This window comes from Corvus hawaiiensis, chromosome 2 (assembly GCF_020740725.1).
Source record: "Corvus hawaiiensis isolate bCorHaw1 chromosome 2, bCorHaw1.pri.cur, whole genome shotgun sequence".
NCBI lineage: Eukaryota > Metazoa > Chordata > Aves > Passeriformes > Corvidae > Corvus > Corvus hawaiiensis.
In genome coordinates this window covers 87,831,860-87,857,735 of record NC_063214.1, presented here as the reverse complement: position 1 = coordinate 87,857,735, position 25,876 = coordinate 87,831,860, and the positions used below count along the sequence as shown (strand labels likewise).

General features: G+C 41.1%; 1 protein-coding gene across 2 annotated transcripts in view; it reads right to left on the bottom strand.

Moving 5' to 3' along the window:
- The window catches only part of DHRSX (dehydrogenase/reductase X-linked), a 163,077-nt gene that overhangs the window by 37,496 nt on the left and 99,705 nt on the right, over positions 1 to 25,876 (bottom strand). For both annotated transcript variants that reach the window (XM_048324043.1, XM_048324051.1), the window contains 2 exons: positions 22,551 to 22,652; positions 8,692 to 8,899 (listed from right to left, as the gene is read on the bottom strand). In XM_048324043.1, coding sequence (XP_048180000.1) covers positions 8,692 to 8,899; positions 22,551 to 22,652 — 310 coding nt within the window. The remainder of the gene's footprint in view (positions 1 to 8,691; positions 8,900 to 22,550; positions 22,653 to 25,876) is intronic.

Genomic DNA, 25,876 nt, shown 5'->3' with positions numbered 1-25,876 from the left:
TATGCAAAGATAATTTAAGGTTTAATTGTGATGGGCTCAACCCACTGCACTGCCTTGGTTTTAAGGAGGTGATGAATGTGTCCTGCAAGAGCAAATATTCACCACACTGAAGGACTGGTCTGTCTTACTGGAGGAAATGTGCCTGCAAAATGCTTTTTCCTTTGAGATATCTGTAAGTACTGTGCAGAAAATGCTATGCTATCAATCTTTGTTTACAGAAATAACAAAAGATTAGCAAGTCTGGCACAACATACTTTTGAAAATCAGCTTCTGCTTGTTGAAACAATTTAACAACTTCTGCTTTTTAGAAGTTTTCTTATGTAGTGAGAATACAAACATCACAGCTTCAATCTGAGTGATAAAAGTGACTAACTCCCAGTACACGAGCTAAGACAAGGAACTAACTCATAAAGAAAGACATCTATTTGTTAAGTCATCACAAGAAGCCTTCTCCTCAGTTGGAAGACCTTCCTAGGTTAAAGAAGAAATACAGCTGAAATGCCAACAGGTACTAGAGGAGTCAAAATGTGGATGTTTTCTGCATCCATGAAATGACTCACAGTCCAGACACAGCATGAAAGGCTTTTGTTCTTGTTAGGTTGTACATCAACAGCATCATTCATCCACGGTCAGAAATCAGGTGGGATTTAAATAAGATTTAAATATGAAAGGGGCCTGTGAAGAGGGATGATCTTACCTGAGGAACATAAACAAGCCAACTTCAGCAAAACAAGAAAACCTACAAGAAAGGAGTAACATACAAAGCAGTCCACAGCCAGCATTGCAAAGTGGTTATTTCTAAGCACCCTAAAGGACAGCATCAGCAATCACTTTCTGTACCATTTGGCCTTAGAGCTGAGCTTTGTGTTTCACTTCACAAATTTCCCAACACTGTGTCACCCTGGAACACTGTAGACAGAGATCTGTAATGGAAAACCAAGCATTTCACAAGAAGGGGCATGGCATGGCCTGGGACCAGAATGCTTAAGACCTCTTCCACTTGCAAACACGCTAGAACCTGGTGAAATCTGGCAGGTTTGGCTTTCCAGGAAATGACAAGAAGTTTCATGTCCAAACCCTGAAAAAGCCAGGCAGTCACAGGGCTGCCGTGCCCCAGCCCTCACTGAAAAAGCATGTAAAGAAACTGCTGCTTTGACAGATTGACTGATTGATTTTCTGTGGCAATTCAGATACTGAACATGCCCACCACTCCTTTAACTCACTGTTAAAGCTCTTGAGCTTCTCCTAAAGCTACTGTGAGCCACAGTGCCCCTCACACTCTTCTCTGTCCCTCTTAGGAGGCTGAGATTTTGCTGTGTACAGCCCTCTCCACCTCCCACAGCAAGAAAGGCTGAGCTACCACAGCACCCAACATATAATGAGAACAGAAGAAATGGAGCAACAAAGCTACAACTATATCAGACGTTCTGGCAGTATTAAAACTCCTGGGGGCTAAATTATTTTATGTTTACAGAGATTCATTTTACTCATAAAGCATAGTTCTCCCAACACATTTTTTATTAAGAACTTGATTTAACAAAAGACCAATTTTTCTTCACAGGTGTAAGTTTCAACTGCTTGGTCTACTTTTGAACAGATGAAGTTCTCTGAGCAAAGAGGTTTAGGATGAGGAATAGAGAAAAGGTTAAGAGTTAACAAATCACAGAGGCAGAAATCTGCCTTCACCTCCCTGCACAATACCTCATAATCCTTAATGCATGTAGCAAGACACAGGATATATGGCTATGAAAAACCAGCAGCTACAGCAGGGCTAAACCTGGAGGGCTTTCTGGAAGGTGAGCTGCTAATTTTGACCATTTCTCTTAACACATTATTCCAGGGATTTACAGGCATGAGCACCAGCCTTCCCCAGCTATGCAAGGCAGCCCAAAGGACAACTCCACTGACAAGATACTGGGAGGATGGTGGCAGTTAAGGCAATTGAGAAAAATTCTTAAAACATTTGAACAATCACCCAGGACCTGAACTCCAAAGCTTTTAAGGTTCGTTCAGCCTTAGTGAGTCTTTTTGCTGACAGAAAGATGTTAAACTAACCTTCCCCTCTCAAGGGCGATAAGCTCTCTCTGCTCCCAAGTCTCTGAGTCCCTTTTGCCCTCTCTATCACATGAATGCAATACATTAACTTTCAAATTACCATAGAACCATCTTGCCTCTTTGGAAAACAGCACATCTGTGAGACCCATTGCCCTGAATGCCACGCAGAGCTGGCTTCTCCCACCCAACCCATGGTGCAGGGAGAGGATGGGCGGCAGGAACATCTATATCTCACATACTTCCCAGCATGCTGCAATTTTGAACTAGCTCAGAAACACCATGTCCTATTAAACCAATAACCATTATTAATAATCCTTTGTCAAGACCATTAATTCTTTTAGATAAAAAGGAATTTAACATTCTGACAACAAAGTAGCTACATTTAATTGCCCCAAATACATGTATGTCTGATGTTACCTTTGTGGTATCAGTGTTACACTCTCTTATTGTTCTCCAGAAATCGATCAACCCTAAAAAGATTTTGATTAGACAGAACAATAATACATCAATACATGTAAAATGAAAGCTTCCTGAAGTTGGCATCCTGACTTAAATATTTCTTTGTTACTGGTTTCAGGAATGGATAAAAATGGATAAAACACCTGATGCATTTGAGCTAGATCTCTGTCTTTTGAATTGATGAATTGGTCTGCTGATACAGTAGCCCATTTATTTTTTTAAATTAACTTATAGAATTTGAGATCTGTGCCTTCCCCAGTACACTCATTTTCCAGGCCAGTGAGTCAATTTTTGCAATTAATGCTAATTGCTGCAAACACAAGGGATCATTTTGCAAAGCAGCAAATCCTTTTGCATTTATGCAGAAAGTGTTTGGCAAAGAAGGACTGAAACATCCTTATGTGTGTGCAGTAAGCATTTGAATACTTATCATCTGACTATATACAGGAAAACTTGATAACCCGCTGCAGGAAGGACATGTCTAAATGAACAGAGCACTGTGCTGCAGTTGACATTTCGTCCTGTCAAGGCAACATGGTTTATCTTGCAAATAGAACCAGAATATGCAATAAAAGTCATCGTGGAGAAGCTGCTTAAAAAACAGAACTTGAACAAAACCATGTATTCCATGAGTTAAATAAAACCTATGATGATATGTATCTATCTAATGATCTAGAAAAATCTTTTACAATTACAATTTCTGTATTTTTCACAGTTTTATAAAACAACAGTCCAGTGACACAGCTCTTCATATGTTATTATGAAAGACTTCTGTACTGACTAAAATGGATTTACAAAAAAGGGGTAATAATGAAAATCTCTCCTACTTCCTTTTACAAATTTTCCTTTATTATATAAAAATTAGAAAAAAACCCAACAGTACTATACTACTACAGTGCTGCATCAGTTTCATGTTTGTTTTTGCTTGAATTTATGATGTTATACTTCCAGTTCTTCCAGTCAGAAAGAATTAAGAAACTTTAAGTGACAGATCAATCACGAAAACTGAAGAAAGTAACTGGGTATTTAAAAAACAGAAGCCTTTCCTTGAAAAAATTGTTGACTCATCAAACCATTCTTAGTAAAAAAAAATCTGTTTTACACAAATGTCCAGCTTAAAAAAAAATAAGGAAAAAAAATAAAAAGTAATTTGAAACTGATGGAGATACTTCAAAAGGATGGTTTAGAAATTAAAGGTTGGGAGTTTCAGTTATATTGTCATACTTCAAAATCTGAATGCCAGTGTACTCATAGGGATAATTACAAATAAATTAAAAGTATTTTTTTAGAACACTGAAATAAAATGTTTTGGTTTCAAAAATGGATAAATATTTTCCAAAAGAAATTCAACACCTTAACTTTTAGTTGCTGTTCATGGAAAATATTTTCCAAAATTTCAGTAATGCTGATGGAAGAAAATCCCCAACTTTCTGCCCAAACTTAACCTTTTTTAACCAACAAACACATGGAAGAAGAGAAGATGAAGAACACCCCTCATCCAAGAACAGGAGGTCTCCAGCTACGCTGCTTGACAGGTTTTCCCATCAGTACATAACACTTCCTGTTACAGTTCCTTATGAACTGCCTAAGACAGGAGATTAACTGGAGCTGCCTGGTCTCTCCAGAATCTTCCTGGGTTGTGGGCAGAGCTGTTTATCCTATTTTATACCAGCTAGGACACACATGTGGCAGCTGGGAATTTTGCAATTCTTTTCATTTAACTTCTATTGTCTCTGACATGATTCATGCACTAGGGCTACAGGGAAAAATACAGAAATTATATATAATATATTCAGCTTCGAGAGTTTAAAAAAAAATCCGCTCCTTCTGCAGTTGGAGAGCAGAGGAAAGAGAGCAGAAAAGTGTGACTAACTGTTCTTGAATATACAAGAGATGTGAACCAGAAAAGGAGCTGTGTTACTGTGGCTGGGGAGTTCATAGATCTGTGATTCACAGCATTACAGGGCCCATTTGGTATGCAAAGAAGAGACGATGATGAAAGGAATAGTTAGTCATGGAGAAAAAACTAGACAGAACACACAAAGATGCTAACCCCTGGGAAAGGAGCATATTCAAGTGTGATCCACAGCCTAGGAAAGAGAATACGGTCTTTTTTTCTTTATTTTCCTAAAAATACCTTCTTATTTGGTAGGTAGAGCACTCAAGGGAGTATCCTTCACCTCGGCCTTGAAAGAGCATCATGAACTCCAGTGCACTGCTCAAGCCTATCTCAACCCAACCCAACCCAAGTGGATGGTACCTTATTCTTCAAGCTTTTGCTGAAGCCAGCCAGCCATATTCTCTCATGACCATGTTGTTTTCTCCTCTCACTTTAGATAAGGCAGGCAAGAGAGGAAAGAAGCCTATGCTAGCTGTGCTACTGGACCACACAGTGTACCACCCTCTGCATGTAATTGCTGAAGTCACCACTGTGGAAATGCTTGAAGATAGATTGTGGTTGTGTTAAACTTTCACCTCCCTGAAAACAGTCGTATTCAAAGTAGGGATGAAGGAGAATGATTTGCCTTAGGGATCCCCTTGTCGACTCATGTGATTGCTGCTGAAAATGGTCTGGATCTAAAAGACCACAAAGACGTTTGATGTTCTTCATATATATCCTTCAGCAAAAGAACTGGGAGAACAGTCAGTGCTCTTGTGCGAGTGCGTTTGCATTTACAATAACACACATGAAACAAGCTGTGCCCTGCCAGTTTGGAACAAGCTCCATCCTGCCTTGATGTACTCATGCCATGTCTCTTCCACTGGTGTGTGTGTGAAGAGGACGGGCAGGAAGGGGGAGAAATGGCATTCATAGGGAACAAATAGGAGCGGGGCTAGGGGGAGAAGATAAGAAGGAGATAAATGGAGAGGACGAAATAAACTGGTGGGTAGAAATAAGACATCCCCCCCTAAAAAAAAAAAAAAAAAAAAGGAGATAGGGAGGGAAAAGGCAATTCAAACAAAAAAGCTCCAAAGACACAGATGAAGAAGAAGGCAAGCGTGAAGAAAGAGACAACAAAGGAAGGAGAATGATGTAAAATGCAAAAAGACAAATTAAATTAACCACCCCACTGAAAAGAGCTCACCAGAGCAATGTGGGATACATCGGGTTGGTAAGATGGCAGGAAACAAACCAAAGAGGAAACATGGAGCACAGTAACACAATCTTCCTTTAACACTGTTCACGGGACAGGCCTTCCAACAATTATTTGTTATGCTGTTGCCCTGTGGTCACTGACATGGATGATGTCTGGTTTCAGATCAGATCTCTCTGCAGCAAGTACAAACAATGAGGAGAAATGGCCACAAATGTGACTATCAACCCTGAGTCTCCTGAGTGGGAGAAGGATTCCACAGAAAAGTCTGTGGTAAAGCAGAGAACTGAACTTCAGTGTACTGTCTCCTTTAAGTCAAGACAAGTATTCTGCCTTTCCTTCTCTGCCATGCTTGATGGATGAATCCCTGCTCCAGTACTGTCACTCACCTTCAGTCAGGACACTAGCCCAACTAACATCTAGGAATAATGGGACAAGAGTATGGTAAACAATTTAGCCTGCTGCCAGCGGTAATTTTCCCAGCACAGAGTACAGCCTCCCTTTCTCCAATAATGTCTCCAGATGGTTTTGCTGCTTTCCTGCAAGGCTAGGACTACCAGCCAATCTGGGAACATACATCCAAGCCATAAAATGAATTATGGCCAACTGGTGCAACTCAAAATAAAGAAAAAAAAAAGGAGTAGAAAATTTTTAGAATGATTTCCCATTCACACAAGCAGCAAAAATGAGACATGGCATCACTGGGAAACTGTTTGCCATGGGTGTCTTTACCACATCCATTAAAGCTCTTGAATGTTGCTCTGAATCACAAGGCATCTCCAGGGCCCCGTGGAGCAGGCAGTGCCTGGGTATGATATCCCCCAACAGTCCTCCTGCTAAACCCCTGCTCACGCTGTAGGGACACACTCACACACACAAGTGATCTCACTGGTTTTTGCAGCACTATCTATGGTGATGTCAAACTATTCGTCTGAGCGGGGGCTTATTGGCAATTAGACTAAAAAAAAAAAAAATAATAATACCCAGGAGCATCTTTTTACACCTGAACCAAGAAAAGGTTTGGACCTGAATTTACCCACATTTAGCCCGCTCTGGGTTTCACCCTTGTGCCTATGTGCAGGCACCACTGCTGCTCCGAGTGATTCAGAGCATCTGTGTGGGAATGAGCAGGCAAAATCAGTCAGAGTCTGTCGTCCTTTATGGCCCTTCTTACATCAATAATGTTGAAATGCAAAGGACACAAAAGCTGCAGGTAAATCTCACCTGTATATTATTATTTTTTACGTCAGACTAGTCATGTTCTTGCTCAACCATAACTTTCCTAACTGAAACATTTCTGGTTCCTTTAAAATATGAGTTAATAACAATGAATCAAAGATAGGGATGATCCTAAATTAAAGAGGCACAGTACAAGGCTTTGCTATAATCAAGGAAACTACTGTTATCTAGAGACACAGAACAGTCACATTTCATTTTGCATTCCACACTTTAGCCCAAAGAAATACTAATCCCCTTAGCCCCCTTGCACGGTGTCATACAGCACATGCCCATCAGAAACAATGAATACACACATCAAGTGAAGAGTAAGGGTAATTTCCTGTGGTTGTTTTACAAGCAAGAGATTAAATTGTGACTACCCTGCAGAGGTTTAAACAATGGCTTGTAATAAAACTGATGCCATAATATGTAATCAGAAGCTTGACATGCCTAATGCAGCATTCATATGTAAAATGTCTGCAGTGGAAACAGCCCAGCCCTCTAATTTCAGTCTTTGTTCAGAAATGAAACCTTGGGCCAGGTACCTCTGATCACCTGCTGAAGTCCCTGTCAAAGGATGGAGACGGTTTCATGCAAATGACACAGAACTCAGACTGGCTCCATGCAGGCAGGCAGAAGCTCTCTGGAGCCCCGGAGAAGGCAGGCTCTGTTTGAGCCTGTTAGTAAGCACGTAATTGCCACGCATGACTGCACGGGGAAATTTATCTCAGTTATCCTGCCCATTCCTCCGCTAACTAAACCACGCTACACAGCTCCTGTACGATATCAGAGACATTTGCTGCACCATTTGATGTCTTCCTAATGTTAGAAATATCTCACAGACATTCATCCACAGTTTTGCTAAATGAAAGCAGGAGGACACATGTCATCCGTGAATTTTAGTCCATTTTACTGGATTAAAAACCCAGCGTGGCCACAACCTGGATCTCAATAAGCTCTTGGGGAAGCACAGGGGGTGACACAGACATGAGCCGCGGTCTAGAGCTGGCAGTGAATCGCCAGGCTGATGTGTGAGAGGGCAAGGACCGTAGGGGTAGGACGGGGACAGGCAGGATGACACAGCCTGGGGCCGGGGGATGGGTGGGGGAAGCCGGAGCAGGGCTGAGAGGGAGGCCGCGGGAGGAGACTGGGATGTCAGGAGCGGAGCAGAACAAGGCGGAGGCCGGAGCAGAGGGAGCAGAGGACAGCGCGCTGGAGCTGCGGCCGGCGGGCAGAGGCGGCGGGCAGGAAGGAGCAGCAGCAGCGGAGGGCCGGCACCGCAGCTGCGAGGCAGCAGGGCAGGAGGGGCGAGCGGCCCCGGACCCGGCCAGCGCCCCGCGCTCGGCGGGCAGCGAGCAGCCACGGGCGGCTGTGTCCGAGCTCCTCTGAGGGCGGCAGCGGGGCCGCTGTGCACGCATCCTCCGGGGGCCATGTCTGTTAGCATCCACCCAAGCCATTTCAAAACATCCCAGTTATGGGATTATGATTATTATGGGATTATTATGATTAGGCAGTGGCGAGCCCAGGCGCCGCATGCACCACAGCCATCACCGCAGTTTAGGCATCAGAAAGCAAAGTGAGGTTTTCAAAGCCCAGACTAAAAGACACCGTTCAGAAGTTCAAAAATTATTTGTATCTTTGACTCAAGGCTGCAAGCTTTGATCAAATCTGGAATCTATTAAGCAAGTGCTTGAGAAGCACCATAAATTGTAAAAAAAAAAAAAAAAAGAAAAAAAAAAAGAAAAAAATTAATTAAAAAAAGGCGACAAAACCCCACCTCATTCAGTAGTCAGTAAAAATTATCTTGTAGTTTAATCTGCACACGATTACTACAGATCAGTGAATACCAAAAAGGGATCGGTACCTGCTTTGTAAGTCGTTTAGGTGCAATTTGCCTACATAATGGGTGGCTGATGAGACAGTGATGATCCTAGCATTGTGACTGTGCGTTCCTGATTGCTTCAGCGTATCCAAGAGGAGGTTAGTCAACAGGAAGTGTCCCAAGTAGTTCAAGCCGAAGTGCTCCTCAAACCCATCCTCCGTCTTCCTTTCAGGGACCAGCATCACCCCAGCTGGAGGAAAAAGTAGAGGTAAAACCTGTTGATTTATTTCAGAGGAGCAGCAAGCTAGAAGGAGCATGGATCTCCTGCTGCAGAGGGTAAACACAGCATTTAGAGCAATGAGTGACTGGTGATGGCATGTCAAGTCAACACTCATTTATTCCTGGCAGGAAAAATGTCTAAACCCCCACTCTGGTTTCTTTATCCAGATAAGATGCTGATTGACTCTCTCCCTCCCTCCCTGCAGGACTGTGAGGGTAAATGAGTTCATTTGTGAGAAGTGTTTTCAAGAGGTGGGAGCTGGGCGATCCCAACAACATTCCCTCCATCAAAACTCGGAGCAGTGGAGACAAGACCAGGCTAAGCAGCAGACCTGCTCTCCCAGACAGCTTTCCCCTGAGTCCTGGCTGGAGTTTAAAGCTCTGGTGAGTCTACATCTGAAATCTGCAACTTCTGTCTCACTGGTGTGGGTGAGAAAAGATGTAGTGAATTTACCCAATATATCTTAATTACCATGCTTACAAGCAGCTGCATATTGAAATTAGGTTTTCAATGCTTATTTTGGCAATATTTTTGCATAAATTTCTACAAACCACAATTTTCCAACTCAGTGTCTAAAATAAGTATCCACATCCCAAATATGCAATGTTGATTTCAGCATCTTGCAGAGAATTCTGAGCTCATGCATAAATTATATCATGTATTGAGGCTGTGTGAGGGATAGTTACACTGCTCAGTTATAGCATAGACTTGAACGCTATAAATTATTCTTATTTTATTAAAATTTAACTACTATACAAGTGGATATGATCTTTGTCATTTAAACGTAGATGGATATAACTCATGGAGAATCCTGTTACAGGATGCTTCTCTCTCAAACTCATGAATATGATACAGCAGAAGGGCCACCTCTGAACACAAGGCATGAGAAAGTGTCAGCTTAATCCTCATGCTACTTCATGTGCCCTCTAAAAAGCCTTTAACATCCCATTTCCTGATGTCAGCCTGACCTGATCATGGCGCATTAAATGACCATTTTAAATTGTACATGATATGCATCTACACCACTGCTTTGGGGGTTCCTGCCACCTGACACTGCTGCTTTGTTGCAGCTTGGGCTGAAGGAGAGATATTTTTGGGATCTTTTTTAGCACGGCAAACACCCATAGTGATTCACCTCTGGCTTCCTACTGCTTAATGGAGCAACTGGAGAAGCAGTGGGAGGGGAAGAAGCTCAAGAAGACCACAGAGAAAACAAAAGGTTTGGGTATACCACAGCCTACCTGCAAATGGAGAATTTAAGACTGAACATGAGCTATGCTGCCTGGGGGTACAGTGAAAGAAACACAACACAAATTACATGATGAGGCTTCACAAAAGCTCTGATTAGCATCTCCCTACGTCATTTACTGCTGTAAACTGTGTATAATCTGAAACAGTGGTTGGGACTGAGAACTGGCGTGAAGGTTATGGACAGATGCAAATGTGAGACAAGCCCAGCTGTGAGTTTTTCTTGTTTTCTGGGAAAAAGGAAAGGATGGGAATGGCAACAAACCCCAAGCTCCCAGACCAAGTCTCAGCCTGCTACAGTGCAAGTTTTAGCACAGACAGAACTCAGCACGAGCTGTAGGGGGGCAGATGGAAACATTGCTGCATCTCTGAGCACCAGGGCTAGTACAAGAAAATGATTTGCATATCTCTGAGGCCATCCTGCCCTCCAAAGCTCTGACACTTGGAAAAGGTGAAAGGAAGCAGTTTGCCAGAGTTCTGTTTGCAGCAACACTGGTAAAATACAAGCCCAGGAAAGGCATCCAATATAAAAATGCCCTGGCACAGCAAGGCTGATGTGCACCCCGAATGCTGTTTCTGCATCTGCCAGGGCTGCTGCAGGGCTCGCTACAGGACCCCTCCATGCACAGACACACTTCTGTTGGTTGAGTCAAGTGGAGGGATGGAGGAATTTGTCCTGAGAGAAGTATGTTAGACAGCTGCTACAGCTGTTCAGCTTTGTATCATGACCAGCAGGCAAACACAGAGAGGCTGCCATCGCTCACATTAGCCTCGAGGATGCCTGTGCCACAGCAACTTCACCCTCGACCTCCAGAGAGACACAGGATTTCAAGAACACATAGAGGCTTTGCCCTCCACCCCAATTAGTCTCCACCATCTGTGCTGCACATCCTGGAAGCAAAAAACAGGAGACAGAAAAAATTTTCATTTATGCAATGAACAACTGTAAAGATACACACTCCCCAAAATTAATTTGCTCACTCTTCAGGAGTATCCCCCGAGTAGAAATTCTGATCAAGTCCTTGAGCAGGCACAATCACCTCTGCTTGCATCTGATGCTACTACAATTCCCTTTTTGTCTTCAAGAGCTCCTCAAATAATGCTAAGCCAAAACACCTTTAAAAGACCTTATTATTTTTTTTTAAAGGCTCTCATCTTTCAGGTAGTTCATATCAAAAATCTTGCCCTGTAGTCTGAGGGCAGTTTCTCTCATTTGAGGAAAAGCCATTTTAATTCACTGAAAGTGAGCATAAAAAGGAATACCCAACAGGCAACTGAACCTGTCTGCTTCCTCAACAAAAGAGAAAACCTTGTAAGTGTAGCAGTAAGCTCTCTTTTTTAAATTGTTAACTACCTAACATTCAGTAGATATTAAAACTGGCATGCTATTGATTTTCTCTTGTCCAGAAACATCATCAGCTTTACTTAAGGGCCCCAAATGTTAACTCAAAAATGAAAGCTGGTTCTATTTTTAATTTTTTAATTAATCCAATACTATCCGAAACATTAACAAACGCCTTATCTCTTCATTGTAAACTAAGAATGTTTCTGCTTGTTCTTCTGGTATGGAATCCAAACAGCTCGGTATCTTTCTCATTTTAATTATCAGTAGCCAGCCTTATAATTTTTTCAGAGTGTATGGAAATTTGAAGTGGCAGCACACAAAACATTAATGCCAAACACCTCAGTTCTGATATAATTTTCTTATATGTTTTTCCCTGTGATATAGTTGGATTGTCTCCAGAAGATCCAGTTTTAAAATATCAGTGATAACATCATGGCATTAGAAAATGAATTAATAAGTAAACTGAACATGAGCTTTTACTTTGTAATTGATTAGCTGTTGCTGAAATATTCTGGCAAAAGACTGATAGTGCGGGCACAAAAAACTGAATAAAAAAAATGAATGTGTGGTTTTGCAGAGATAGAAATAAATTAGAATAAGAAAAATACTTTGCTGCAAAACTATGCTGAACAACTGCTCTTATAGTGATATATGTGCTGCAGTTCTGCATTTATTGTAACATGTTCAAATCACACATTTTAATCAGCTTTAATGAATAACAAAATTTATATTCTTTTTTAATTCTATGACTAGGCAATAATCATATTTCTCACTCAAAGAATGAATACAGTTCAAGGGAGCTGTCTTTGTAAGCAGGAATTTATGATGATTTTCTGTAAAATTTTCTAATGAAAATCTTGGTTTCTGATCCATCAATATCTTACGTAATTTAAACAAAATGGATCTGATACTGCATGTAGCATAACAAAAATTTTTATGATAGTTGTAAATACTATAGGCCAGACACACCGCATTTTTATTGAATTATACAGGAGAATTTGCACTATGCCTGCTCATACTGCAGATGATGACAAATATTGCTCTAACTCCCATACCTCCCACTGCAAAGACATCCTTCATCTCCATTATAAAATGTGTTTTAAGAGCTATAAAAATACAAGTATTTCACTCATCTGGATTTATTTACAGTGAACTACTTGGAGGTTTTTAAAGTCAGTCATCTCAAACTCACTACAAAAGAAAGGTTTAAAATCTCTTTTTCACATGCAGCACAAAATGTCTGCCTTCCTAGCCAGGCTCACAGAAGAGGGTTTGGAGGCAGATCCCCCTCACACAAGTTCTTTTATCCCCAGACAGCCAAAGGCTGGGCAGATAACGCAATAGGTCAGCCCCAAACACTTACACATAACACCTTCACAGCAGGAGGTGAACCTTTATGATCACATTCACCCAGTTCTTGCTATTTACAAGGAAGAGATACATACTGTACCAAAAAATGTTCCCAAGGGGAAAAATTAAGAGATAGTTACTTCCAGTAAAAGCACAAAGCCCTTCCTCCACAGAGGCTTTGCAGTGTCCTAGCTGCTGCCCTTAGCAGCATTTCCCATCCCATGAGTGCAGCCACACAAGGCAACTCACCCCACCTCACGGAATGTCAAAACCACTCTCTCCTGTGCACCCATGCAACAAAACATCTCTGGGTGTAGCTACACATAAAATAGCATGGCCCACTTCTCTCCTGAACAGAAGGACCCTACAGCAGCTTCCCCTGGCTAGGCTGCCTGTACCAGATTGCCTGTTCCACGTTGTTCAATTGGGCTGTGCAATCCCAGAATACCCCTGCCCTGCAGGTCTCTCCTGGCCAGTGAGCAACGAGAACATGCAACGCCTTATTGGAAGAATTGCCCCCAGAAGTGCTTAGTGGAGGCACAACTGTGCCCACATGACTACTTCTTACAGGTACTGCTTCTTATTTTCTTGTCTGGGCTGCAGAGCAGTGAATTTACAGCACTGCTGGAAAAGCTGTGACATAGCCGCTTGCTAAGCCAGATCCCTAACCCAGAGTCCAGTGATACAAGTATGCCACATGCCTATTGGTATCCCAGGAAAGTGTTCTGAGTCTTGACAGGACCACACACAGAAGCCAGATTAACAGTGTATGAAAACTGAAAAGGTAAAACCCCAGCATTTTAGAAGAAAAACACAAAAATACAGATGAAACTCAGTACAGCTTCCCAATGCTTATTCCCCTTCCCAGAGGGTGCTTAGACTCTTGCATTTCCTAATGTCTTTTGGAGCTCTTTATACGTGTACATGCCATTTTCCAAAGCCAAATGGGAGGAAAATGAAGCAAAGCAAGAACTTTTACCCCATAACAATGACACTTGGATGACACACAGACACCACACCAATGCATTTGACCCTTGGGGAGATGCAAAGACGCCTGTTAGTCTGTCTGGCATTAGTGCTGGAAGAATGTCCTGCACATGGACCTTCCCTGGAAGGTACTGCCCACCATGAAAACAGGTTTGATAAAGGGTAGGGACCCAGCCTGGGGTTGTGCTGGATTAGGTCTCTCCTGCCTCATCCCAGAGCAACTTCTCCACAAGAGTCTGCCTGAGCCTCTGCTCCAGCACTGAACGAGTTCCCATGAGCTCTCACCTCCTGCTCCCTTCTCCCAAGATGCTCTGCACTACCCATGGCCTTTTCTGATTACCTTTCATCACAGCTTCCCCAACTCCCTGTGTCGGGCAAAATGCAGGGCCATGATGAACCAACCACAGTGTTCTGCTTCCCAGCCTCCCCTCCTCCCTTACCTCCACAATCCAGTGATCCCATGCTGATCTTATCAAGGAACTGCATGTGTTCAGGAAGGAGGGGAGAGGTACAGCCCCACACATATCAGCTTCATCTGCCTCTCTGCTTCCCTGCAAATGGTAAATTCCTTCTCCCTAATTTTCTTACCCAGCCATTGCAGCTCCTTTGTGTCTCAATCCCACATCACTCTGCACCCTGCAGGCATGAGCCTGTCACACACCTGGCTCACCTTCCCCTCGCTGCTGAAACTGGTTTCCTGCTGGAGCCATGATCTGTGGCTCTGAGGCTCCTACCAGGTTCTCCATCCCCCCTTATCAACCATCTGTGACTAAGTTACAAGTTTCTTTGTACAAAGTTACATAGAAGTGGGAGATCAAGCAGAAGGGAGGTTCTAACCCCTTCTCCACCAGGGGGATAATTCTCATCTCGGTTTAACATCAGTAAAATTGCAAGTAAGGGATCAATCAAGAACGCCGTCACTGCAGGAAAAGAGTCAACCAGGTAGTGACCAACAGAGACTCCAGTCCTCAAGGTTAAGGACTCGATCCTTGTGAATCATATGGTGTCTCAGCCTTTCCAGCCTCTGACTGAGACATCTCCTACAGTTCAGACATACCTAATGACTCTCTTTGTCCTCACTACCCACCCCAGCTCTACCCCAGTACTTGCTCTTTTATTAATTTTCTGATATTTAATATTCTGATATGCCACATTCACAGTTTCATTCTTTATAAAAGTCTTTTAATCAGCAAGTTCAAATGTTTTGCCATCGAAGTGTCTGTCATCCTGATGGTTCCCAACTAACTGCCCTGTTCCTCCCACCCATCAACTCTTCACAGTCTATTTTTCATGGGACAGAAACTTGTCACAGAGACCATGGAAGACTGAGGCCACCAGTCTGGACAGTGGAGAGACTGGAGGAGCCTGAAGTGAGAGCCAGTGCCCATCTCCACCAAGCTCAGAGGCAGCCAGGAAGAGCTGATGGGGTGCTGGAGCCCAGCGCCAGTGCTGGTGCATTCGCCTGCACGCAGCAGCTCTCACCACGACTCAGGGTTGTGATTCCGGCAGAAAGCCCTGCTCAGCCTCGACTTGGGACATGCTTGGTATAGGCAAAACCTTCAGTGAGGAACACATGAAGGATGGCTTACAAAGTGCAGGGCTTAGCAGGCTTCTGACTTGACCCATCATGGGAATATTCCGTATGTGACAAAAGGTGCAGCTGCTGCTGACACAAATGCAACATCTTGTCTGCATTCAATTCCAAAATGTGTGATAACACCACAGCCCTTAGGAAAAACCTTGCCATAATTTTTGACATTAAAAAAACTCCTAAGATGTTAGTCTAATTGTTGCTGGAAACAGATAAACTCTTTTATCTGACATTACAAAATAAAATTTTAAAAAAAGTTAGCTAAAGGCAAATATTTGGCATGGAAACTCTTAGCCCAAACACTAGAAGTTTGGCTAAGTAGTAAGGAACTGAAAACTGAGTAATGTCTACTGCTACTGCTCCCAGACCCACCTATACTGTTCACAAGGGAGAAGTGCACTGTATTAGCTGTGCCAAAGAAGATAAAGCAATGTGTCTTTCCAGCAAAGGCAAGTTCTTAGTTTCTCAGTAGGTTAAAAAAAAAAAAGGAAAAAATGCAAACAATCCACATTCAAGGACTATGAGAACAACAACCAAATCTTGGTAGGTTCAGAACATAACTGAACCAGCTGTAATACCTCCTTAAGAACAGAGTCACTTTCTGAATCAATGTCACGCTGCTACACGTGAATGCAGCACAAGCTAGTTCCTTGGAAAATGTGTCACTTAAAAAAAGAGCATACATTCCACAACGAAGGTTTTGATTTTACACTAAAATAAATGAGAGCATTCCTAATTGGATCTGGTTCAAAAACCCCCTTTGTTTCCTAAAAATATACTCAGTAACTGTTTGGTTATTTGAGTTGGCACAATGGTGAGTTATCCCACTCACAATCAGAAAATAGGAAAGTCAGTCACAGCATTCTAATTCAATAGGATATTCTCTTAGAAGTAAAATATTTCGGTTTGCAATTTGTATAAAAAATATTTTTACCTAAAAGCTATGAAAGGATTAAGTAAAACTAAAACATGGTTCACTTCTGCCTTTCAGAAAAGCCAATGGCAAATGTTCCACACACTTAAGTAGAACCAGCTGTGTTTCCTAATCCACCAAAAAGCTGAATTTTGTAACTGTCTTCCTCTGATAAAATGTCCACATTCAAGACATAAAAGCAAATGGGTCAAGAAGCTGCAGCATGTGGAGCCTGAGATATTTCCCCTTTCACAAACTGTTTGATATCACAGACAGAGAAAAAGCTTTGGAAATAATCAGAAAGACAAAGATAACATCAGACAAAAATCAGGATTTTCATGAATGAAATCCTTACTCTTTGAAAGCCAGAAGTAGTCTAAGGTTACCCCTCTACCTTACTAGTTCTTCCAATAAAAAATAAACCTTTTCTAGAAAATGTGACAACTTCACATAAGATACATATAATTCGGGCAGACAACAGTGCTATCCAAGTATAATAAAATCCCTAGCTGACAACTGCTGCTAAAATCCGTACCCCAGATAAATGCTGGCATTGCACAACCCTCAGTTGCTCTGAAGGAGCCAGGCTGGATACTGTCAGCAGTGTCACGGTGCTCTGACACATGTGCCCAGACAAGTTACTTGCAATACCCAAGGCACCTAATACCTTGTGAAGAGCAATGTGTGATCAGCCAGCCTCCCCACAGTCAGCTCTCTTAAAAGATGAACTCTTCTGAAAAATCTGAGAAGATGGCACCTGTCATGCACTGAACTTGATAAAAAAATATGGCTCTGAGAGTTTCTTCTTATGTTAATACTGCATATTAAAGTCTTTATGAGCCTTCTAGTTTTTCCCATCACACATGGAAGATCCATTGTAAGCCAATCTCACCACCACCTCAAACTACCTTTTCCAACTCAAACCATGTCTCAAAGGCCCAGCTCTTCCATCATATCTGGTACTTATCATCCATTACATACATAGGTAAAGGCTATTTGCTCTTCTGCTCATCCTCTTCTCTCTTTGTCCCTATCCCTCTATACCTTTTCCATCACAGATTTGCTTGGGTATTGCTCTAATTTGTCTTCGAAGAAGGATAAAGATGAAACGTGATGTTGTAAGCAAGACACTGGAAGAACTTTAATGAGATATCATATCCTGGGTTCACCACAGCTTTCCTGTGCAGCTGGAATGTCGATGAAACCCAAGTTTCACTGGAGTCAACAGCAATCCTCCTCACTAACTTTCCCTCAAGGCCTTCTCCAGTGAATTTCCACACCTCTGAGGTTTCTTTCCCTTTCATCAGAACAGCCAGCGTAGCCTGCAGCTGCTACAGACAAGGGAGCTGGCTCTTACCTCACCCAGTGGGACAGGATCTTTTCATAGGTCCAACTCTGATAATTTCAAACAATTTAACTATTAGTAAATTCAACTTATAAATATGACCTGTGAGTAAGTAAGCATCTATAAAATTGTTTGCATTTGATACATGCCCTTGTTCCCGGCCCCCAAATTTCACACTTCTTCTGAAGATCTGATCCTGCAAGTACTCAGAAGCAAGACTAATTTAATATATGATCAACCATGACAGCATCCATGGGACTCTTCAAGGGATTCCTGGCAAAGGATTATGGCTCACCTGCATGTGGCTGGGTTGTGTGTAGGTTACACAAGGAAATATATATATTTCACACACTCAGCTAGTGATACAGCTTTTAATGTGCTCTAGGAACTGAAGAGGTAAGATCATACAGATTTATTAATTCTATCAGGAGACTGATAATTTCTCAGATAATCCACGAAGTACGAAATATGATCATCTGAATTAGCTAGCAGTTCAGAAATATTGATTTTAAATTGGCTTAGATAGGCTTCAACCTGAAATATATTAACTGTAATCTGTCTGCAACAGGCTAATAATAGCCTGAAATCTCTAAGTTGGTATTTGATTGTTAATGAGTTAGACAGTGCATGTTTGGCTTCCAGAGGTATTCTGCTATCACTAAATATCTTGTGATTTTGGTGTTGGTCTCTTGGATTTGAGATCATTGAGTACTGTAAACAACATATAAGCAAGAACAGTAACTACAAGGTGCTGAGCAACAGTTCTAGCACACAGAGAAAATGACTGCCTTCAAGGTTAGAAAAAACATCTCTGGCATGAAACAGTGACTACTGGTCATGGAATTTTACAAAGTGTTTTTGTATCTGTCCCTTTTTCAACCACAAGAAGACAGCAGACTCTCTAATGTGTTTTAACAGCAATGCCATTTTTAAGAATGTATTAAATAATTAACACTAGTGTACATGCTGTAATTTGCTAAATGCTTTTCATCTGTACAAAGACACAGTTCTTTCCAAAACAAAACTAAAAATTAGCACCCAATTGCTAATTAGCAGACTAGAAGACACATTCTCCTGACCTTCTGTCAGATTAAGCTTTCTGCACTGCTTGTGCTGCATCCCTCTTTCTGTGGCACACAGTTCAACCATTTAGCTTACTTCTTGCTTTCTACAGAAAATGAGTTTGTTTTCTATGTCATAGCATTTTTCTCTTTTTAGCACTAGCACATTATATTTTAAAAAAGTTTATATAATACTCTATTTGCATTTTTAATATGTTTTGTTTATTTTAAAAACAAAGAGCTGAGCTTGCACATTACTGATGCAGAAAGCATAGTAATGGAAAAACAGGCTCTTATTTGTCAGCTGAAGTAATGCGTGCATTCAACCAAATTTTTCCTTTTAAATTAGAAATTAGAAAGTGAAATATACATGCTAAAATAAACTATAACAAAAAGAGGAGGTGACTAGTGCACTAATCTCCATTTAGTTGGATACCTAAACCTTCACTAGATTATTGTGGGATCTGGATGTTTAGCTCTAGGAGAATACTTTGAAACTCAGGATTTTAGTATTAATTTAATTTCCAACTAAATCCTTGAGTTAGGCGAGGGACAGAGAGAAAGTGATGGAGAGACAATTAAAAAAAAAAAATCACCAGTGACCTGAAAAACTGCTGAATTTCATAGCAATCTTAGATCAGACATGTAGTATTGATTATTTATTTAGTACAGTAATTCACACAAAACCCTGTCTTTAATAACATTTCAATGTTAATTTCATAGATTGCATTATTGTAAAATGTTGGAACTTTCATCAATTCATCTTCAAATATTTGGCTTTTTTACAGGTTTGCACAAGCCTTCAACAAATATCATACACCTTCATATACATACAGGATATGTAGTCATGGAGATAATATGTGGAAAGTTCAGTAACATGTACCATGATTATATCAATCAATTTAAAAGATTTAAATTTAAAGCAATTAAATAATACTAATATGTAGTGCAAAAATTTCAGTGTAACAGTTCTTGCACTTTTACACTAAATGTAAGAGAAGAGTACAGTCCTGATAATAAAATGCTTGGTCCTATTAAGACAGAGAGAAAAATTTTTACTAGCTTGCTGATAGTCTGATTCAGAAGTCACGGGACACACCAAAGTTTCATTTTCAAAACCTAATGGAGACTCTCCATCACCCCATAGATTTTTGTCAGACTCTTAAAAGCATATGATTGCCTACAAATGCACTGTATGTGTAGCTGTCTGGCCTACAAGCTCTTATTCACATGCTAAAAAATAAAAATAATGTTTCATATCAAGAATGCTAGAGCTTTGGGAACTGTAAGAAATAAAAAAGTACCAGGTGACACTAAGAAACCTACTATTCTAAAGGCATACACTGAGACACAAGAAAATCAATGCCATTAGGTGATGTCCTGCAAGATATCAAAAAGTCACGAAAAATGCCTTTCTCCTGACAACAGAGTTTTCTGACCAAAGACACTCTCACTGACAATGTGCCCAACAACCAGTTCCCATATGACATTTCAATATTGCAAGCATTTTCCTTTTCCAGACATCCAAGCTTGTGTCCCAGAAATCCTGTGGGAAAGGCAGTAGAACTGGCAACTGTGATGAGGCTTTGGAGAGAGTAGTGCTTCCAGCTCTGCCATCCGTGATGGACTGAATCATCCTCCTTGGTGCACTGAGTTACAGTAAAAAAAATGAGAAGAAAGGAGGAAGGAGGAAGGGAAAGGGAAAAGGAGAAGCCAACCAGATAGCCCAAAGGTCAGCACTTGTCTTGATTGTGCTCAACACTGTTGGTTTTTGCATCAGGCCATTTCTCCTCTATAAGGTATGTTCATTTTCCTCTTATGTAGCAAGGAAACATTTGGGCTTTCATTATGAAACTAGTAACAAAACTAAATGCTACAGATTATTTACCAAAGCAAATAAAAAGGACTATAAAAATAAAAGGTGCAAGAAAGAGCATTCAAAAGTGGAGTCATTGCCAGACAATGGCCAGAAACTAACCTAGTTTTATGGGATTTTTTACCTATGCTTTGGATGTGATTCTGTTAAAGATAAGTCAAAAAGCAGATTTGGACCATTTATTTAATTGTAGATTCTAAAAGGATTTTCTGAAACAACAGATTTCTCTTGCCAACTGTATTTGATAAAAAAGCATAAGTGAAATCACATGCCTTTCTTGCAAGTCACAAATAAATAGACTGAATCAGGCAAATTTTAGTCTCAAGCTCCTTTCTTAAAAGAAGTTTTGGGCTTACACTCTTTGGTCTCGTAACTTATTAGGAACATTAGGAGACCTATTTCATACAACTTTGTTTCTTGGATAAGTAGACATATTTAATTTTCATCCATTCCAAGTCTGCAAAGGCTAGGGCAGAAAAAATATCTTTTATTCCAGAGGGCTTTCCAGTTGCTTCAGCCTCATCATTTTCCCCCCAATTGGCCTCCAAGCCCCTGCTGACAATGCTGGCTCTGCTCATGCTGAAAACTAGTGCAGGGCAGGGGATGCCTGATGGGTTCATAGAATTAAAAATCCTTTTTTCCACAAAATGTTGTTTTTTCAAATAGTGTCATTCCCATATGTGTAACAGTTTTTACTCTGCATGTTTAAAAGTAAATCTGGAAAGACTTTGTAACTAGGCTTAAATATCCACTACCTCTAATTATCGCACAATTAAAATAATAATAGTAGGACTTTTTGACTAATCAAAGAAAAATGAACACTTAATTGAACATTTCACAAATGTTTCATATCAATCAGCAAATAAAAAACCCTTGAATTTTTATTGCAGTATTTACCTGTGTTGCTGAGAGCTCTTTAAGGCATCAATGAATATAACAAACCCATTTATTTATAGCATGTTTGCTCTCACTAGGATTGAAGTGTGCACAGGAAAACAGAAGATGTTCTCTGGGATGTCTTAATAAAAACATATGTAAATAGTTGGGGAAACAAGAACAGCAGCATATAACAGCAGCAAACTTGTACAAGAAGCCTAAATTGTTGCTGGTGGGTTTTTCCCTTAGTTAAATAGACAGGTGAAAATTCCCCTTTAGGACAGTGCAAACAGAGCATGAGTGGTTTCTGGAGGAAAATTATTGTACACCTGGCTTCCAAAAACACTGTGTCTACAATACAAAATTAGATAGCAAGTATGTGAATAACAAAAGCTAAACTCCCTAAGAATAATGAGATTCATTTGATAATTGTACTAATGCAAGATAAATATTGTCCTTTTAACTTGTGCTCTGACCACTGAGGATGCAGTTTTATGAACAACTTTCCAGTAGCACGTGAATCTATGCAGTGACTTCTCTGAGGTTGCTGAATGATTTGCCAGATTGTATTTCAGGTGGTTTAAACCCCCAGCCCAGCTCATCAGTCAACCACAGTAAACAAGTGTTTATACAGGGAAAATTATAAGGAGAGAGAAAGTAAATAAAGGTGAAAAGACAGGTTTTCTACTGGTATGAAGTACAGCTTCTCTTTCCTTTCTTATTTTTCTTAGAGATTATCCAATTGTATAATTGCATTATTTTTGGTGCTGGAGAGCTAAAAAATCACAGCAAAGGAACCAGACTTGCAATAACATCATGAGCAGGTGTGCACTGAAGTGTTCAGACTGCTCTCCTGACAATCTCTCAAAAAAAGGCAATTTAACTCTAGAAAGACATCCCAGTTAATGCAGACCTATGGTAACCTGCTGTATGGTTCAGATAATCTATTTGAAATGTGAAGTGATAGACGAGAGCTCCATTTGTCACATCTTCCCCTGCAGATATGTGAAGAAAAAAACCAGAACTCACCATTATTCACCAGGACATGGAGTGGACAATTCTTTGCTCTAAACTGCTGCACAAATTGCCGTATAGACTTCATGGAAGCCAAATCACAGTATAAAAACTCCACTGGGAGAGAAGAGGAGATGAAAACAAACAGAGTTAAGTCAGTTACAATGACATAAAAACACACAGACATCAACAAGGACTCCTGTGATAATGTCACCAGTAAAGCAAAGGTTTATAAAAAGAAACTAGGCTTTTCAAAATCATGGGTGAAGCTGGTCTCAGAAGGTTCTTTTTTTCTCCTTCCTCCCTTCATTTCTATTTTTAAACTATTGATTCTTCACAGAGCAAATATGGGGAAAGTTGCTGCCAGGAGTTGAGGAAGGGCATCAAATGAAGCAAATATTCACCAGCCCTACTGTTCTTACTACCGCTACCATTTAGGACGAGGGGCTACAGTGCTTCAGCACTGAGATGATCAGGACATGGCAGCTGGAAATCAAATGGGTAGAGGAGAAGGCACATCAGACACTGCAAACACATATTTGTGTTTCTGACACAAATATGCTGACCTTTGTTTTTTCCCAGATTATTTGCTGAGTATCTGCTGTTGGAATAGTTTATAAAAGAGAGCTTTATTGCCAGTAGGAGAGATGAGCAGCAGCACACCCATGCAGCAACTCCACTGATCACTGATCAGCAGCACAAGTAATGCTGTGGCTCCCATGGGTATCCAGGGACATTTGGTGTCCAGGTCACCTGGGAGCAACAACCAGCCACAAAAATGCCATTTAAATGTGGGTAAGAGTCATGCTGACCCTTGGCTTTGGCAATGCCAGTGTGATTTGAGAGACACATACCTCACACAGATATTGTGGGTGGCATCCTGCCTACACTGCTGGTGTTGGTCAAAGGGCAGGGTGGCAGGGGTGGGGGGTTGGCAATCTGACTGCACCAACAATATTGCTCAAGTGGCAGGGTGTCAGTGTCTCAAAACATATTTGAACCAGTCTTTATTTCCAAGAAAACACATATCTAACAAGCATCCTTTTGTCCAAAGCATTAGTCAGCCATCGACCTTCACTAGAACACTACAGAATTAATTAGTTAAAATAAAAAATATTACTTAAATCCGCCAGTAATGTTAAACCCATCAGGTCTGAAAATTCCCCCGCTGCAGTTGTTCAGCTTTCAACCCCTGGCTCTCACAGCACTGCCTCATCGGTTGCCTTGCTTTGCAAGAAGCCATGACCAGAGTTATAAAGTGAAAACAAGCAGTGCCCCCTGCCAACGGCAGTAGCTATACACACACAAACAATCCAAATTCTTTAGAAGCTCTGCAAAGGGCAAAAAGAAAGAAAATAATGACCTTGCCCAACTGTTTTACCATTTGAAAAAGTATATATTGCATGCTAGGCTTTTGGTTTGTTTCAGCACTAGCCATGTTTTAAGGAAGAAAATATGAGCCTCTACCACAGATATTTATCTCTTCTGGTTTCCTGCTTGTCACTGTGGGAACCCAAGTCAGCTAGCTGTTGTCAGCTCCACCCTACCAAGACACTAAGGCTCTGAGACAGATTTGCTTCCATAAAGTGAATTTTCCAAGGAAGAGCAAAAGGCGTTTCAAATTGAGAAAGTCAAACAATACTGAGCAACCTTCAGTGACTAGGTCCATCAGAGAGGAAGGCAAAGGCTGTACAAAGCAACTCCCCTTGCTCACTGTGTCCTTGCAGGGTGAGCCCTTACTGTCCTGTTTGGTTTCAATGAGCTCCTAGATTTCCCAAGCTGTGGCAACCTCTGCACAGATGCTCAGTCTCCAGGATGGTTTTGGCCACCACATCAAAGGACTGGGGTTTCAGAGGCTCATAGTGTCTTCCCCCCTGCCCGCCGCCCTCCCTCCTCCTGGCCCCGGGCCTGCTGCCCTGTGCTCCACAGGAAGGAACAGCCACCCCTTTCCTTGCATATGGGTTCCCCTACCTCTTCTTATGAAAGAATCAGCCTTTGAAAGAAAAGGAAATTAAAGATACACAGTTCTTCAGAAAATGCTAAAAAATGCCTTTCTGATAGGAGGATTAAACTATTACATAAATAGGCTCCAGTCCAGGCTGTATTAAGAGACCTTTCCTCTTACTCTCCTCCCTGGTCCATCAGGGATGTTCACCAAACTGTTTCATCCCGTCCCTACCAAGGCTCCGAGCTATAATGCCCCTTTAGAGCATGTCAGTACAATAAGAGACTAGGAAGGCCTGCAGGCACAACAGAAAGATAAATAAAAAAAAGACGTTCACATCTGTTATTTAATTCCTTTCCAGGAGAACTCTTTCTCTTGTTGCCTTAGTATGAGGCTTTAATAATCCTTATATATTTGAAACCTAGACAGTAATAGTCTCCTGAATTTGTCTTAGTGAAAGTATATAAATTATTCAGTGGCCTTTTCCATTAAAAAAAAACCAAACAACAATGCTTAGATTCCATTTATAAGATAGTGTAAATACATTTTTTCAAAGTGTCTCTAAAGTAATACCATTTCAACAACACTGCCTGTGAATAGAAATGGACAATTTCTTGAGCTCTCTGCAGGCCTTTAGGAGGTCAGCAATTTTGTTTAATTTCACTGAAGCCCTACGCCTGGAGATGGTGAGGAAATGTAAAAGTTATTAACTCCTGTCAATGAACAGAGTTGCTCAGGCCATTCCTCCTGTTGCCTGGCCGCTGTATAAAACCACGTGAATGACACTGTAATTGCTCAGACACCCAAAACCTGGTCATAATAACTTACTAATAATTAGTGCAACGATGAGTGAAGTGAAGGCCTAGGTGAAGCTTTATGCTGACTCAGCTCTTGCTCTACTTCTTCAGGCAGCATCAAGGAAAGAGATTAGGGAAAGCATGATCAGCTTCTTAGGAGGCAGTCACACTGCCAATGGAGGAGTTCAATACAATACAATACAATACTTTCAATACAGAAATATTCACCTTGGTACAGAAGGCATTAGACCTTCATTAACTGTGGTATTTTTTGGCATAGTGCAGGCTCCAATCGCTTCTTCACCTATATGGAATCTGACATTACTGACTCGATTGCCACTACATATGCAAGAAAAGCAGACCCTTGAGGACATTCACTAAGCTAAATTTTAATCTCTTCCCTTATCTGACCTTGCATTGCCAACAAGAGTGGTGGTTAGATAACCTGTGAGCCAGTAAGGTGCTTTTTAGCCTGACCAATGCAGTCTCATCCTGCCTGATAATTAACTTTTTGCTGCAGCTGTCTGATCTCCCATCCCTTAATTTTGCAGTTCTGCACAACAAATGCTGTCCTCCATTATGACTGTAGAGTGCCCAGA